The 13,227-nt window shown below is 36.3% G+C and overlaps 1 protein-coding gene across 10 annotated transcripts in view; it reads left to right on the top strand.

Annotated features, from left to right (window-relative positions):
• The window catches only part of PPIP5K2 (diphosphoinositol pentakisphosphate kinase 2), a 50,538-nt gene that overhangs the window by 7,588 nt on the left and 29,723 nt on the right, over positions 1–13,227 (top strand). For all 10 annotated transcript variants that reach the window (XM_063421610.1, XM_063421612.1, XM_063421613.1 and 7 more), the window contains exons 2-9: positions 4,338–4,735; positions 6,465–6,660; positions 7,004–7,094; positions 8,048–8,133; positions 9,424–9,578; positions 9,899–10,000; positions 11,711–11,872; positions 13,002–13,123. In XM_063421610.1, the coding sequence (XP_063277680.1) occupies positions 4,592–4,735; positions 6,465–6,660; positions 7,004–7,094; positions 8,048–8,133; positions 9,424–9,578; positions 9,899–10,000; positions 11,711–11,872; positions 13,002–13,123 (1,058 nt within the window). In that variant the 5' untranslated portion in view covers positions 4,338–4,591. The remainder of the gene's footprint in view (positions 1–4,337; positions 4,736–6,464; positions 6,661–7,003; positions 7,095–8,047; positions 8,134–9,423; positions 9,579–9,898; positions 10,001–11,710; positions 11,873–13,001; positions 13,124–13,227) is intronic.

Below are 13,227 nucleotides of genomic sequence, written 5' to 3'. Positions count from 1 at the left end.
TCACTTTGCTCTTGCCAAAGACTAGGAGCTTGGTTTTGCTGGATTCGAGCTATAAAGTTCTGCTTTATCGATTTTTGACAAATACCTAAGTCCCACTTTGCTAAGTTTAAACATTATACATCTTACCTGTATAAATTCTACTTAGTAACCGCCTAACAACCAAGCTTAATAGCTGATCTTGTATGTGTTCTCAGTACAAGCTGTTTCTCTACTTCTACAAAATCACCAAAAGCTGCTTCTAAAATCTTGTGGTTTTATGTCCTCCTTATCAATAGTATTTCTGTAGCAGGAAGACAGCTCCATCTTCTTGCTCTGCCATTTTTTATTTCTCAGTGGCATACAGCTAGAAAACCATGTTTATGCCAGTGTGATCTTACTACATTTTTGATGTCAGATAACTGTATATGGTGTTTGAGAGACTTGTGTAAGTTATTCAGTGTAGTTACAGTCACTTAGTATTTCTCTTTGCTTGTCCCTTTTCTTGGTTTGTTTTTATTTCACATTCCACAAGAAAAAAGGGGATATCTCAATTTTTATTTAGTATTTGGAGGGAAAGGATTTTAATTCCCATTTCTGAAAGCATTAATTCTAAAAAATAAGAAAATTTATTAAATAAATGCTGACATAAATTTATGGTAATGACAGTAGCTTACAATATCTGCTGTCAGGGAGATAAACTGGCAACCATCAGCAGTCAGAATGTCAGTTTATATGCAATTCAGTGAGTTCATGCAGTAGTTTATAAGCCTGGAAAATGTCCATATCCTCTTCTGATCCGTAGCTTTTGGTTTTAGTTTTACAAATGGTGTGAAAACTCTGAGGCCTAGTGTCAGTAGGATGGAGTGGCAATCCAGTTATTCATTTGCCTTCAAATGGGTGAACAGTGTTAATCTTGGAGAAAATAATCCATTAATGCCAAGTGAACTTTGTGGCTGTTCAAAGTCTGTTTTCTGCACATGGAGCTCTACTGCAATGTTCTTGCCACTCTTAAGACCAACAGTCTTCAGATTCTTGAATGTGGAAGCTAGCAGAACAATGAGTTTTCATATTGGTCTGCTGGGGAAGTAAATGTGTCAGGTTATATCTTTGTGTCATTTGTACACAAAGATGTTGTTCTTTTGCTTCAGTCTATTTGTGTGGGTTTTACTTGCTTTGTTAAATAATCCTTTTGGGCTAGAGAGACTTGGTTAGTGCCAGATATCCCCATGAAATAACCAGTCACCAACTGTACACAAACTGTATAGCTTCTGCTGCTTTCACAAACTGTACTATAGGAATAGGTAGGGGAAAGAAGGCCGAAAAACCTTGCTTTAAGACCTTCAACTTATTTGTTTCAAGTCGTTGTTCTTCCTTCTTTATGAGAAAATCTTAAGTTTTAGAAAGTTGTTAAGAAACTGCTTACCAGTGTACAGATTTTGGGTAGTGGGTTGGAAGGTGATATAATAGGAACTTCATTTTTTTGGGTTTATCATAGGTATTTTTTGGTTTTATAAAATTCTGTGTTAGTTGCCAGTATATGTTGGCAGTAACTTCTGCCTTTCTGAAGACTGCTAGAAATAGGATTTGGAAAGCTCTCTTTCTTTACCATGTCATAAACAGGATTAATTTACCTAAATACCCAGTTTCTAACTCTTGTGACAGTCAGATGAATTAGTAGTTTGAAATTTCATCTCGTTCTTATTGCTTGAAATGCAAACAGCTACAGTTTCACATTCTAAAGGAAAGTATTTTTGTGTTAGCAGAATTGAAGGACAACAGATACATAGCAAATAGGTTTAAGAAATAAATCTTTTTAATCCTCTTCTGTGAGCCCAGGATCCTTATGCTCAGAGCTCAGGTTCAGCTGCTGGGTCTGAAGTCTCTGTGTTTGTCTTGGGGTGATTTTACGATGAGACTTTATTCCCTAATCATCTGCTTTATGCCCAGAAATGTCTGCAGTATCTTTAAGATGAACCAGGGGGTGGGGCCAGAGCCTGGGAACAGCAGGTGCAGGCTCTGTTTAATCTTTGTCTCTCCGGGTGCTCCGTGGACAGGAGACGTTGCATTGTTCTTTTTGTTGGATTGGGTTTTTTGCTAGCTTGAAGCAAGAAGGGTTTTTTTTTCTCTTCCCTTCACTTGCACTAGCCTGGAGGCTGTACTGGGAATCCTTTCGGCAGGTTTTTGGTTTTCTCTTCCCTTGAACTGTTTCTGGCTTGGCTTGTTTTTCTTTTCGGCCTGTCTGGGGAGCCAGTAGGAGTGCTTGGAACCCAAGACCTCAGAGGAGCTGAACCAACGTGAGAAAGGACATTAAAATCCACCAACTTTGGCTGCTGCAAGGAGGAGGCCCATGCCAGAAATTCAACAGCTTTCCCATCTGCTCTGCTTTGAGCTGCTATGTGATCTCCTCTTCCCCTTCCCAGAGACAAAAGGGATCAGCTGCCATTTTGTTTTCCGAGCCACACGGTCAGCTTGTGTATTTTTTTCCCCCAGGCATTTTTGTGAGGTGTTTTTGTTCTGTTGTTGGTGGGTGTGAGAAATGATGCTCACTTTTAAAATTTTAAAGGTTTATTAAACTGTAACAAAATGCAACAAAAACTGAATAAGGAAAAATGACAGCGCTGGGAGCTTTGTGACCCTCACCCACGTGCTGGTCTACAAAATGGATGCTCTGCCTTTTCTAGCCCTGGCCCCCTCCCCAGGTGTTGTCAGTCACCCAGGGGTGGAGATCCCCTTCCTGTAACTGGACTGGAGGGCAGGTGTTTCCATGCTGTGCCTCCTAGGAACAAGCCTGCCCTCCCCTCAAATGCCCCGACTTCCAAGGCCATCCAGGGACAACAATACAAGCGGGAGGGGAAAGAGGGCTGTGAGGAGAACATACCACAATAACTTAACTATATATCAATAAAACTTCTCTTAACACACATAATAGTCATCCCTTAATTGTGAGAGGCAATCATTGCATTACCCATGTATAACAGTGAGTGTCTGGCTGTGTGGAGGGTAGGTTTCTGGGAATTTGTATCTAGCATTTATTCAGTCCTTTTCTGTGCCTTACAGGCACCCCCCTGCCTTGTTTGTTTGTTTGGTTTGGCTTTTTGTTGTTTTTAATTAGCAGAGTTTTTGTTAGGGTTTTTTTCACGTTCACCTGCTGATATCAATTTCTCTCATTGGCAGCAAAAAAGGGAGTTATTGAAGGGCTTTTTCTCTTTAGAGGAAACTCTCTTTCCAGGGCATTTTCTCCTGAAATTTGTCTCCAAAACTGAAACAGTATTGTTGACCCAAACCTAGCCTCTGAATTAGGACAGATTCTTTCTGGACAACTTTTGCTTTGCTTCCCCTCCCCCTTCACAGGAAGCTGAATGGTTGACCACCACCGGGAATTTACTATTGCTTCACTTAGTTAACAGGACAGCCAAAGTCATTTTGACTGATACTTAAAAACAAATTCAGTTCTGCTGAGACATCACAGTTGAATGGCACTTGCGTAATGACCTACAAATAAACAACCTAACCCACTGGATCAGATGAGCTTCTAAACAAGAAACTGCTTGTTAATTTTCTTAGTGATGCATTATAATTAATCTTATAAAGCCATTTACATCTCATGGCATCAGTTACCTTGTTAAAACAACTGATGTCTGATCTGTGGGTGTTTCTGTGTGGAAGTTATTTTGCCAATATTTTATTTTCACGTGACAGGTTAAAAGGATACAATATGTGTCACTTCACTGCTATGTTGGTTCTTGCTCTGCTACTGCTTTCTTTTGTCAGAAGGCAGTGATAGTGTCCATCTCTGTAATTCTTAATTTTTCAGAGTGAAAATAAAGCAAGACTTTGTTGCAAGCTGTCACATACATTCCATTTTCATAGAAAAGATTCACTTGAATTTTAAAACTAGGGGAGGTTTTAATAGTCCTAATGTGACTTTATGTTTTTCGTTAGTATTACTGTCTGTTTGCCATTGCCATTTGATCACAAAACTTCTGTGGAAAAAAACAGTCAATGGCATGGATAATGGCTTAAATATTGTAAATGTTGGAGAATATTTTTGTTGTATTTTTCATGTAAAATACATACTCTCCACTTAAGCCTTTTTGAGTTAGGAAAAAAATGCATTTGCCAGCTTTTACTTCTGTGAGTTACATTGTCTGTTTCTAAATTATATGCATTTTGAAACTATTCCCGATGTTCTAAACATACTTCTAGAAGTGCAGACTGTGTGTGGTGCACACTGTTTTATTTCTGATACTTTGCTCAGCAGTACATAATTGTCCAAACACTTTTTCTAAATGAGAAGAGTTTATTTAATCTCCCTTTATCAAGTGTGTTTTTTTTTTTTTTTTGTCTGTTTCTTGTAGGTTAAAAAGTCATACCATCTCAGGGAAGCCACAGAGCATTGGGGATTTCTTGAAGCAACAACTCTAATCAGTAATGAGCAGATGATAACGAGTTAAACAGTGCCTGGTAAACAACAATCACAGTGGCAACACTGCACAAACAACATCAAAGAGCAGGGGACTTTGGTGCTCCCAAGTCAGTAGGAAACATGCCCAGGATCTCAGCTGCCGGAGTGCCTGCAATTTTTACATAGATTTCTATAGGTCTCGTAACCATGTCTGTTAATGCCACAGAGAATGATCCACCCAGGTTCTTTGTGGGTGGAGAAGATGGAGAAGGATTATTGGATTCAGCCAGATCTACGGATTATGAACACTTCTATGACCATGGGGAAGAAGAGGAGGAAGAGTATGACTCTGTAAGTACTATAGGGACACTTGTTTAGTATTCTTTGTTCTCGAGCATTATTTTTGATTTTCAGATGTGTTTTAAAAATGGTTTCTAAAAAATATTTTTTCAAAATATTTTTCACTATTTAATTATTTTTCAAAAATGGCATTAGCTTATGTATGTCTAGTACTGAAATGGTGTTCTAAATTGAGAAATTGGTCATATTCAGATAGTGATCTGCCAATAATGTTTGGAAAAGAGGGATGCTAGAAAATTAAGTATACCTTGACCTGTGAATTAGATGTGCTTGATTTTAGAGAGTTTAGGGCAACTGAGATTGATGTGCATGATTTGCAGACTTGATTTCGATTCTGGGAATGAACTTGATGATGGCATAAGCCTCTGTTTTATTTATTTGGATATTGTAAGCAAAAAAATTTGGGGGAATTTTTCTTTCGTGTGTTGTCAACTGCCTCAGAGTTAACTCTTTTGTTTGTTTGTTTGTTTGTTTCTACTTTGTCTTGGTATATTGAAAGTGCATAGTAAATTAATCTTAAATTATACCTTAGTTTGTTATTGTTATGAATTGTATTTGAGCACTGTGCTTACCGATTTTTAGCTTGCTTAAGACAAACTCTTCATTTTCTTGTGCATGAGCCATCATGTAATTTTTTTAACTCTTCGTAGTTTGCTCTTTTTGCAACATTGCACTTTATGGAATAGAGTAAATTTTCAGTAATTGTAAATATGTCTAAAAAGCTTAAATGCAGAACAGTGTTGCTAAGACACTTTACCATGATCAGAAGTAACTTGGAAATGCAGAGTAGCAGTGCAAAATTAGCACCTCGTGTAGCTCAATTCAGTGAGTCTATTTCAGCAAGGGAAGGTAGCTGGCTAAGTTTTCAAAAAGCAGTAAGCTGAATTAAAGGATTGCTCTGGGGTTTTTTGTTTCATTTACAAAGCACATCAAGTTGGCTGTTGCCTTTAGAAACACCATGGGCAGAAAAAAAATACTGAAAGTTTAATGTGAAAGTAAATACAGAGTATGCAAAAAAAGTGAAATTATTTGTGCACTAAATAGTTCAGAAATATGGAAAAGTAGTTTCTTGTTTTCTAGTTTTTCTTTTCATAATTCACTTCTAATATTAGGTGATGAAAGGTCTTGTGACTGTTAATTAGACTTAAAAAAATAACAAAATTGGAAAATCAACTATTAGTTAATTTCAGAGTAAGCCATAACTATGATGTTGTTCAAATTTGGCACTCCTGACTTAGCTTTTGATCATGTCTGTGTGTTCCTGGTAACACTATGTGGGAAAGTCCAGGCCCTTTCTAGTGAACCCTTATTAATATTGCCTTGCTATTTGTTATTTTGCCCCTTATTAAGTTTTTTCTTTTTCGGGTCACTGAATTGTACCCGTCTCTCCTTTCTTTTGCCGGCAAAGGGGCTTACACCTCCTAAATCCCGTAGTGACACCCTGGTCTTTCTATCTGGACCTGGGGATTGTCACACCAATACTCACAAAAAGTAATATGGAGCTGTTAAACAGTTTCACTCATGAGGCATTTTTTTGTGAGGATGCAGTGTGATATGCTGTTATGCTGCATTTTGTTATCTGCTAGCAATTTACCCAATTAAAAGCTAAATTAAAGAATTTTAAGAGAAAATACCTGCTGTAGTATTGTGCTGCTAAAACTCTGTTGTGTTTTGAGAACACATAATAATTACTTTTCCCTTCCCCCTGCCTCCTTTCCAGCCACCAGAAAGACAAATCGCAGTTGGGATTTGTTCAATGGCTAAGAAGTCAAAGTCCAAACCAATGAAAGAAATTCTTGAACGCCTCTCCATGTTTAAATATATAACTGTGGTGATATTTGAAGAGGATGTTATTTTGAACGAGCCAGTAGAAAATTGGCCTTTATGTGACTGTCTCATTTCTTTTCACTCTAAAGGTAAATCTTGTAATAATACCATAAATACTTGTGACATCTAAATTATTTAAGCTCTTTGAAAGTCCTTTTAGGTTTTCTATATTGCAGTTTTATTGTATTTTCCTAGGAAGTAATTCTTTTGTCTTCTTTAATGCAATACAACTGACTTTTAAATTGCAAGTTTTTTAAATGATACAGTTTACATTGCTTGAAAAAGTTCTGTCTGACACAATAGAAGAATAGCTATCCGACTGGTAAATACATTTGAAGACAGTGGAAATAATGATCTAATGCAAAGGTTCCAAACTATTTATTGGTAATGTGTTTTGTAATTTTAATTTGTTTTTCTTAATAAACATTTTAGGGTTTCCACTGGACAAAGCAGTAGCATATGCAAAACTCAGGAATCCATTCATTATCAATGACTTGAATATGCAGTATCACATACAAGACAGGTAAATAACACTAATCACCTTTTAAAGCAAGCCATTTTTGTCAGAGACTATAAAAATTTGTTGTTATTGCATAGCAACATTTCCAGTGTATTGTCCCTGCCCACGGTGGAGCGTTTGGAACTAGATGATTTTTAAAATCTCTTTTAATTCAAACAATCTCATGATTCTATGATTGTACAGTAGTTTAAATAAAATTACAGTCAATGTTACACTTTAATAACGTATGCATCATTTCCTGGGATATGTCTTCCGGTGTTGTTTTCTTTTGCTGGTTTTACATTGTCATGTTTGAAGATCTACCAAGTTAGAAATTTGGTGATGCATTTTTCTAAAGCTTAGCAAATAAAAAAGTTTAAACTCTTAAAATGCATATAGATAGGTATGTATAGCTGCTGTGCAAGCTCAGATAATTGTAGAATTAATGTGATTTGCAGTATTTTTTTCTGTAAAGATGATACTTAACAAGTTGTTGGTGCTCAAATTCATGTGGTTATTGAAAGCAAATTTTCTTTTGGAGCTAAGGTCCTGCATAGCAGACATTAATGCAATAATAGCAAAATATATAAACACTGGAGCCTTCTGAACAGTGAGCAGAGTTGCCAGTTTCAGTGCCTTCAGTTACTGTTCTGTATAAACTTTAAATGAACGGTTGCAAATTTCCTTTAACAAGACAATTGGTCTGTGCAAATGTCTGTTGCACTGCCAGAGAGGAAAGGACTTACATTGCAAAGTGTATTTTTGTTCATGTTGAAGAGATCACTGTAAAGGTACAGCTGTGTCAGTGACCTTTAAAGGATTATTTTAGTAAATAGAGTATTATATATGTAACCTTATCCTGTGTGATTTGAAAAAAATTTGTGTTTATTTTTCTTCTCCTTTACTCATGAATTGTGAAATGCAAATATTAGCAGGATTTTCTGGCTCATTGTGCAATATTTGTTCTTTTCTTTTAGAAGAGAAGTCTATGGTATTCTTAAAGCTGAAGGCATTTTACTTCCTCGCTATGCAGTTCTGAACCGTGATCCAAACAATCCCCAAGGTAAAAAGAAAAGAGAAAAAATACCAACCATTAGCATCTCTTTGTTTCCACTGGAGAACAGTATGGACATAGTGGAAAGCTAAATTTTGCTGCCTAGACAATTCATTTTTGTGGTTTGATTTCTTTGCCAACATTTAAAGTGTTGTTGTGGGTTGACCCCTACTGGCTGTGGGGGACTGTATGTGAAAAAGAAAGATGTTGAGGCTGTGTAAGTACTGTTCAGCTTTAACAAAAACATCATGACTCTTTTTTTGTCACAAGTTCAAAACATAGCACCATACCAGCTGCTGTGAAGAAAATCAACTCCATCCAGCCAAAGGCAGTACAAGTATGTAACTGAGAAGTATGATTCTGACACCATACATCTTACAGACATCATAGAATAACTAGAATATAAGGGCCTCTTCACTCAAATTGATCTTCTAGTACGTCACCAAAGAGAGCAGCATTCAGAATATTGTATTAACCACAATTATTAGTAATTTTCCTTAGGAAAGTAATATTGACAGGAACAAGTCAGGCTATTGAATACTTCCCCTTCTGAGTGTAACCAGCCATACATTTGATATCTGTTCTAGATATATCTGCAGATGCTGTGCTATGAATATAAATTGGAATAAATCTTTTGTGTACCTGAAAACAAACTGAAATTTTCTACTAAAATGAAGACTTTAAGCAACAGAAGGAGCTTGCAGTGACAGGTCAAGGGAATTTTACATTTAAATTTCTGTGTGATCTAGGGAAAAAAGGACACTTTTATGCTTCAAAAATGAAATAAAAGCTGCTGCTTGCAGCTAACCAATGTTGAGTACCAGATTCCTGACTGCTGATACAAGAGGACCTAATGTTATATGCTGGATGCATATACACAGTATGAGATAGTTCTAACCCTATGGAAGGAGCTGTGGCATCTGTTACACACTATGGGTACTGCTCACCTGCCAGCTCCATCGTATTTCAGAGAAAGGCACTGGAAAAAAAGACAAATAACTCTTCTATCTCTTCAAAACATTTCCAAAATACACCAGCTTGTGCAGCCTATGCATCTGCAGGAGACAATTTACTATCTAACACTGAGGGAATCAACAGAAATTTCAGAATGTAGTATTTAAATAACGTAATATAGACATGGTGCTGCAAACATGTACTGCATGTGATCATCAGTTGTGCAGTCAGTCAGAGAAACAAAGATCTAAGAGAATATTATTATTTCAACCTGCAAATTAGTGCAAACCTCTTAATAATTGCATGCCATTAGTATACTGTTACATTCTTTGCACTGTTCTTCAGAATGCAACTTGATTGAAGGAGAAGATCATGTGGAAGTGAATGGAGAGATTTTCCAGAAGCCCTTTGTAGAAAAGCCAGTTAGTGCCGAGGACCACAATGTTTACATTTATTATCCAACATCTGCTGGGGGTGGAAGCCAGAGACTCTTTCGAAAGGTGAGGTTATGGTACTAAAGCTATCAAAAAGCTTTAGGTGTGTTAACAGGATTGCTGAGTAATTCTGTCATGTCCTGCTTGCTTAGGAATAGTGTCAGATCACAGAAATTTCAGGAGAACATGGAGATATAATGAAGGCCTATCTTAGCACACACCATGAGTGCTTCTGGAATCTTACAAAAATCTTTTGGCAATGGTCAAAAGTTTGTTTCATTTGGTACAGGAAGTGTTTTCTCAGTACAAGTGTGTTATTTCAGGTAGTTTTAAAGTTTCTCAAGCAGTACCCTATGAGTTTTTTAATGGAAAAATACGCCTTTCAGATTGGCAGCAGAAGCAGTGTTTATTCTCCTGAAAGCAGTGTGAGGAAAACAGGCTCCTATATTTATGAGGAATTCATGCCTACAGACGGAACTGATGTGAAGGTATGATAACTGCAGATTCTTACTTATATTTAGAACAATCAAGTGCTAAAAGAGCTTTACAGTTTTAAAAAGTTGATAGTATATCTTGGGTTAATTTTAATTGAGTTTTAACACAATTTATAAGAATGCAATTCTGATTTTAGCTGAATGTAGTACTTGTAAGTAGAGCAGTTCTGCTTGCATTGTTAGAATCAAGTGCTGGAGACTTGCTACCCAACATACTGTCTTTTCTTTTTTGTCTTGACAACATATTGTCTTCTTTGTATTGCTTTTGTATTAGTGCGAGAACAGCATCTTCTTTCCCATACTAACAGATGCTGCCTAGATATTTTTTCTGGAGGTTAAAGGTTATAAAAAATCTAACTGGAGTAGATCTTAGTATGCTAATTAATAAACAAAAGTTGCTTGCTAAAATTTTATGGAGTCAAAGAAAATAAGTTTTGTGGACCTTATCTGTAAGGTCATTCATTAAGTTCTTAAGAATTAAAGATTAGCTACCATAAGAGAATGCTAAAACAGAGCGATAACAAAGTAGCCAGCCATGAGTGAAGATTACTTCCTTTCCCCTTGTGTTCATTTAAGCACATTTCAAAACATGTAAAACCAATGTTTTACAATATACAGAAGAGATCACCGTATTTAGATAAAAAAGTGCAACTGGAGAAAGTGTGAGGTCTAATCCAAAAAGCCCTTTTATTAATTGTAGTCAGCTTCTTGGTATCACTTGGTGGTGCATGAGGGGAATACTCTTTTCATGTTCTCAGAAAAATGCCCGGTTGTACTCTTCAGAAGGTTATTCTCTGCAACACTTTGCAATAGATTAATTTGTGTTTACAGATGTGTAAGACCTTTACAATCTTCCCATCAAGTTTCTTGCAACAAGAAGAGAGCTTGAGGGTTGGGGACTATTTTGACTAATTGTAGTGCAGTCATCAAGCAGCAGTGGGCTTTTAACACCCCAAACAAATAATGCATTTTTAAACAAGACTGTGAGCTTTATATTAGACAGTTTCTCTAAACTTACTCTCTTGAGTGAATTCACTGAATTGGCAGTATTGGTACTTGTCTGCTTCAGCTGAATATTTTTTTATCAATGCTTGGAGTTTGTTATTTAATTAAAGAAACTCTAACTGGTTTTGAGAGCTGCTGACAAATCTCTTCTAGCATATGCCCCAAACCCTTCATTGAGCATCAGAATTGCAGTGGATAGATAACACAATTGTTCTCGCAGGCTCCTACCTTAAAGGAGGTAATCTTAAAGTTAGGCAGATGCTTGCTTTGTTTAGTCCTGTCTAAAATGTAAACATGCTTCTAAATTAAGAGAATCACTTAGTTCTGCAGCCAAATTTCCATAAGTGAACTGAAATAATTCTCAACCTGTTCTCCAGGTTCTGCAGATATTTTGGAGAAGAAAACATTTCCATCTCTGTACCATCATAACTGAGAAACTAATTTTATTTATTGAGTTTTTATAAAGACTCTCCTTCTTGTTTTATCCTAGGCTGTCAATAAATGTGTGTTCTCTGAAGGCAGAGAGTGCCACTGGGGCAGATACTTTATTGTTACCTTTTCAAAGATGAAAGCAGCAAGTATCTTTTGATGTTGTTGTTTTGATGACATTTGAGTTATATACATACATGGATACATTTTGCAAATATGTCCAACATAATTTAAATACAGTGGATCAAGAGCTTCTGTTTTTCAATACAGGTGTACACAGTAGGTCCTGACTATGCTCATGCTGAGGCTCGGAAGTCTCCAGCTCTGGACGGCAAAGTAGAACGAGACAGTGAAGGAAAGGAAGTGAGATACCCAGTCATCCTGAATGCAAGAGAGAAGTTAATTGCTTGGAAAGTATGCCTTGCCTTTAAGGTAAGCGGATTGCTTTCCTATCTGATCAAACATTTAGTGTTAATTAATTGTTTGTTACATGAAACTTCTGTATGGTTTTAGTGCTTGAGCCAGCAGTGGTAATTGCTGCAGAGCTCTTAGGAAGGTGAAAAGTTAAACTTCCATATCTATCTATTTTTTTTTAATCAAGAATGATTCTTCCTTTAATGTATTGAAAAGTTCTGGATAAGTTGCTTGTGTTGTGTTAGTTCCCTGAATTTACATGTTGCTATTATGCTTTGCTAGCCTACCGTGTATCTATTTTGTGTATCATATTTTCACACTTTTTGATAATAGTTTCTAAGTTAGCAAAACACAGTTTCAATAAAGGTTTTGTAACTTCTCTTACCTAGTACTTACATCAGGTACAGATTAATTGTTAATTTGGCTATTAACATGACATGATTAAGTACTTACTTGAATAAATTTATATTAATTTAATAGTTTCCATTTTTGTATAATTTTAAGGTTGCTGTATAGTTATAAGGATTCTTTTGTTCAAAACATCATTCAGTTTCTTATCCTCCTTTCACCTGTTTTATAAAAAGGCTTTCAGTCTGTCTCCTTTACCTGCATGTGACTGTGATGGCATTCTGGAGCCTGCAGGGTATGAGCCTCTATCAGCAAAGCAGGCTTTGAGATCTTAAAAAGTAACCTGTTGAAATGATATAACATATAATAGTATGTTAGTGTCAAAACTATCTTGTCAAATTTTGACAAAAATGGTTTTTCAGGGTTTTTTTTTTTTAATTTCTTGCCTGCCATCCTTAAAAACTACATGTAGTGGGAAACCATTGTCAGAAAGGGGGACTTGTAGGGCCATGGCTGCTAGAAGTCTTGAAGTCTTGAAGTTTGTGCTAACGTGAACTTGATCTTCAGTACTAATACTGCTAGGGATATGCAGGAAGCATTAACTCAAGTCGGGGATAGAAAGTTAAAAATGGGAAGATGTTTGCATGATGTAGGTGGACTAACATGGAACTGACGTAAGATACAAAGAGTAAAGTGTGTCATGTTTTTGTCATGTTTTCAGATGAATAACCTGTTAAAATATGAAGTTTATTTAGAATAAGCAATCCTAAATCACTTGAACTTTTATTCTTTAAAATAGCAAACAGTCTGTGGGTTTGATTTGCTACGTGCTAATGGACAGTCCTATGTCTGTGACGTGAATGGCTTCAGTTTTGTGAAAAACTCCATGAAATACTATGATGATTGTGCTAAAATACTGGGGTAAGAGTTTTCTGATGTATTTCAGATTTGCTTATTAACTCCCTTGCATATTAGTGTAGTTTATGTATTGCCAAATTTCTTCTTATTATTAATTATTAATTTAA

The sequence above is a fragment of the Prinia subflava genome, chromosome Z (genome assembly GCF_021018805.1).
Source record: "Prinia subflava isolate CZ2003 ecotype Zambia chromosome Z, Cam_Psub_1.2, whole genome shotgun sequence".
Taxonomy (NCBI): domain Eukaryota; kingdom Metazoa; phylum Chordata; class Aves; order Passeriformes; family Cisticolidae; genus Prinia; species Prinia subflava.
Note: the sequence above shows the minus strand (reverse complement) of the source record. Positions and strands in the feature narration are given on the sequence as shown.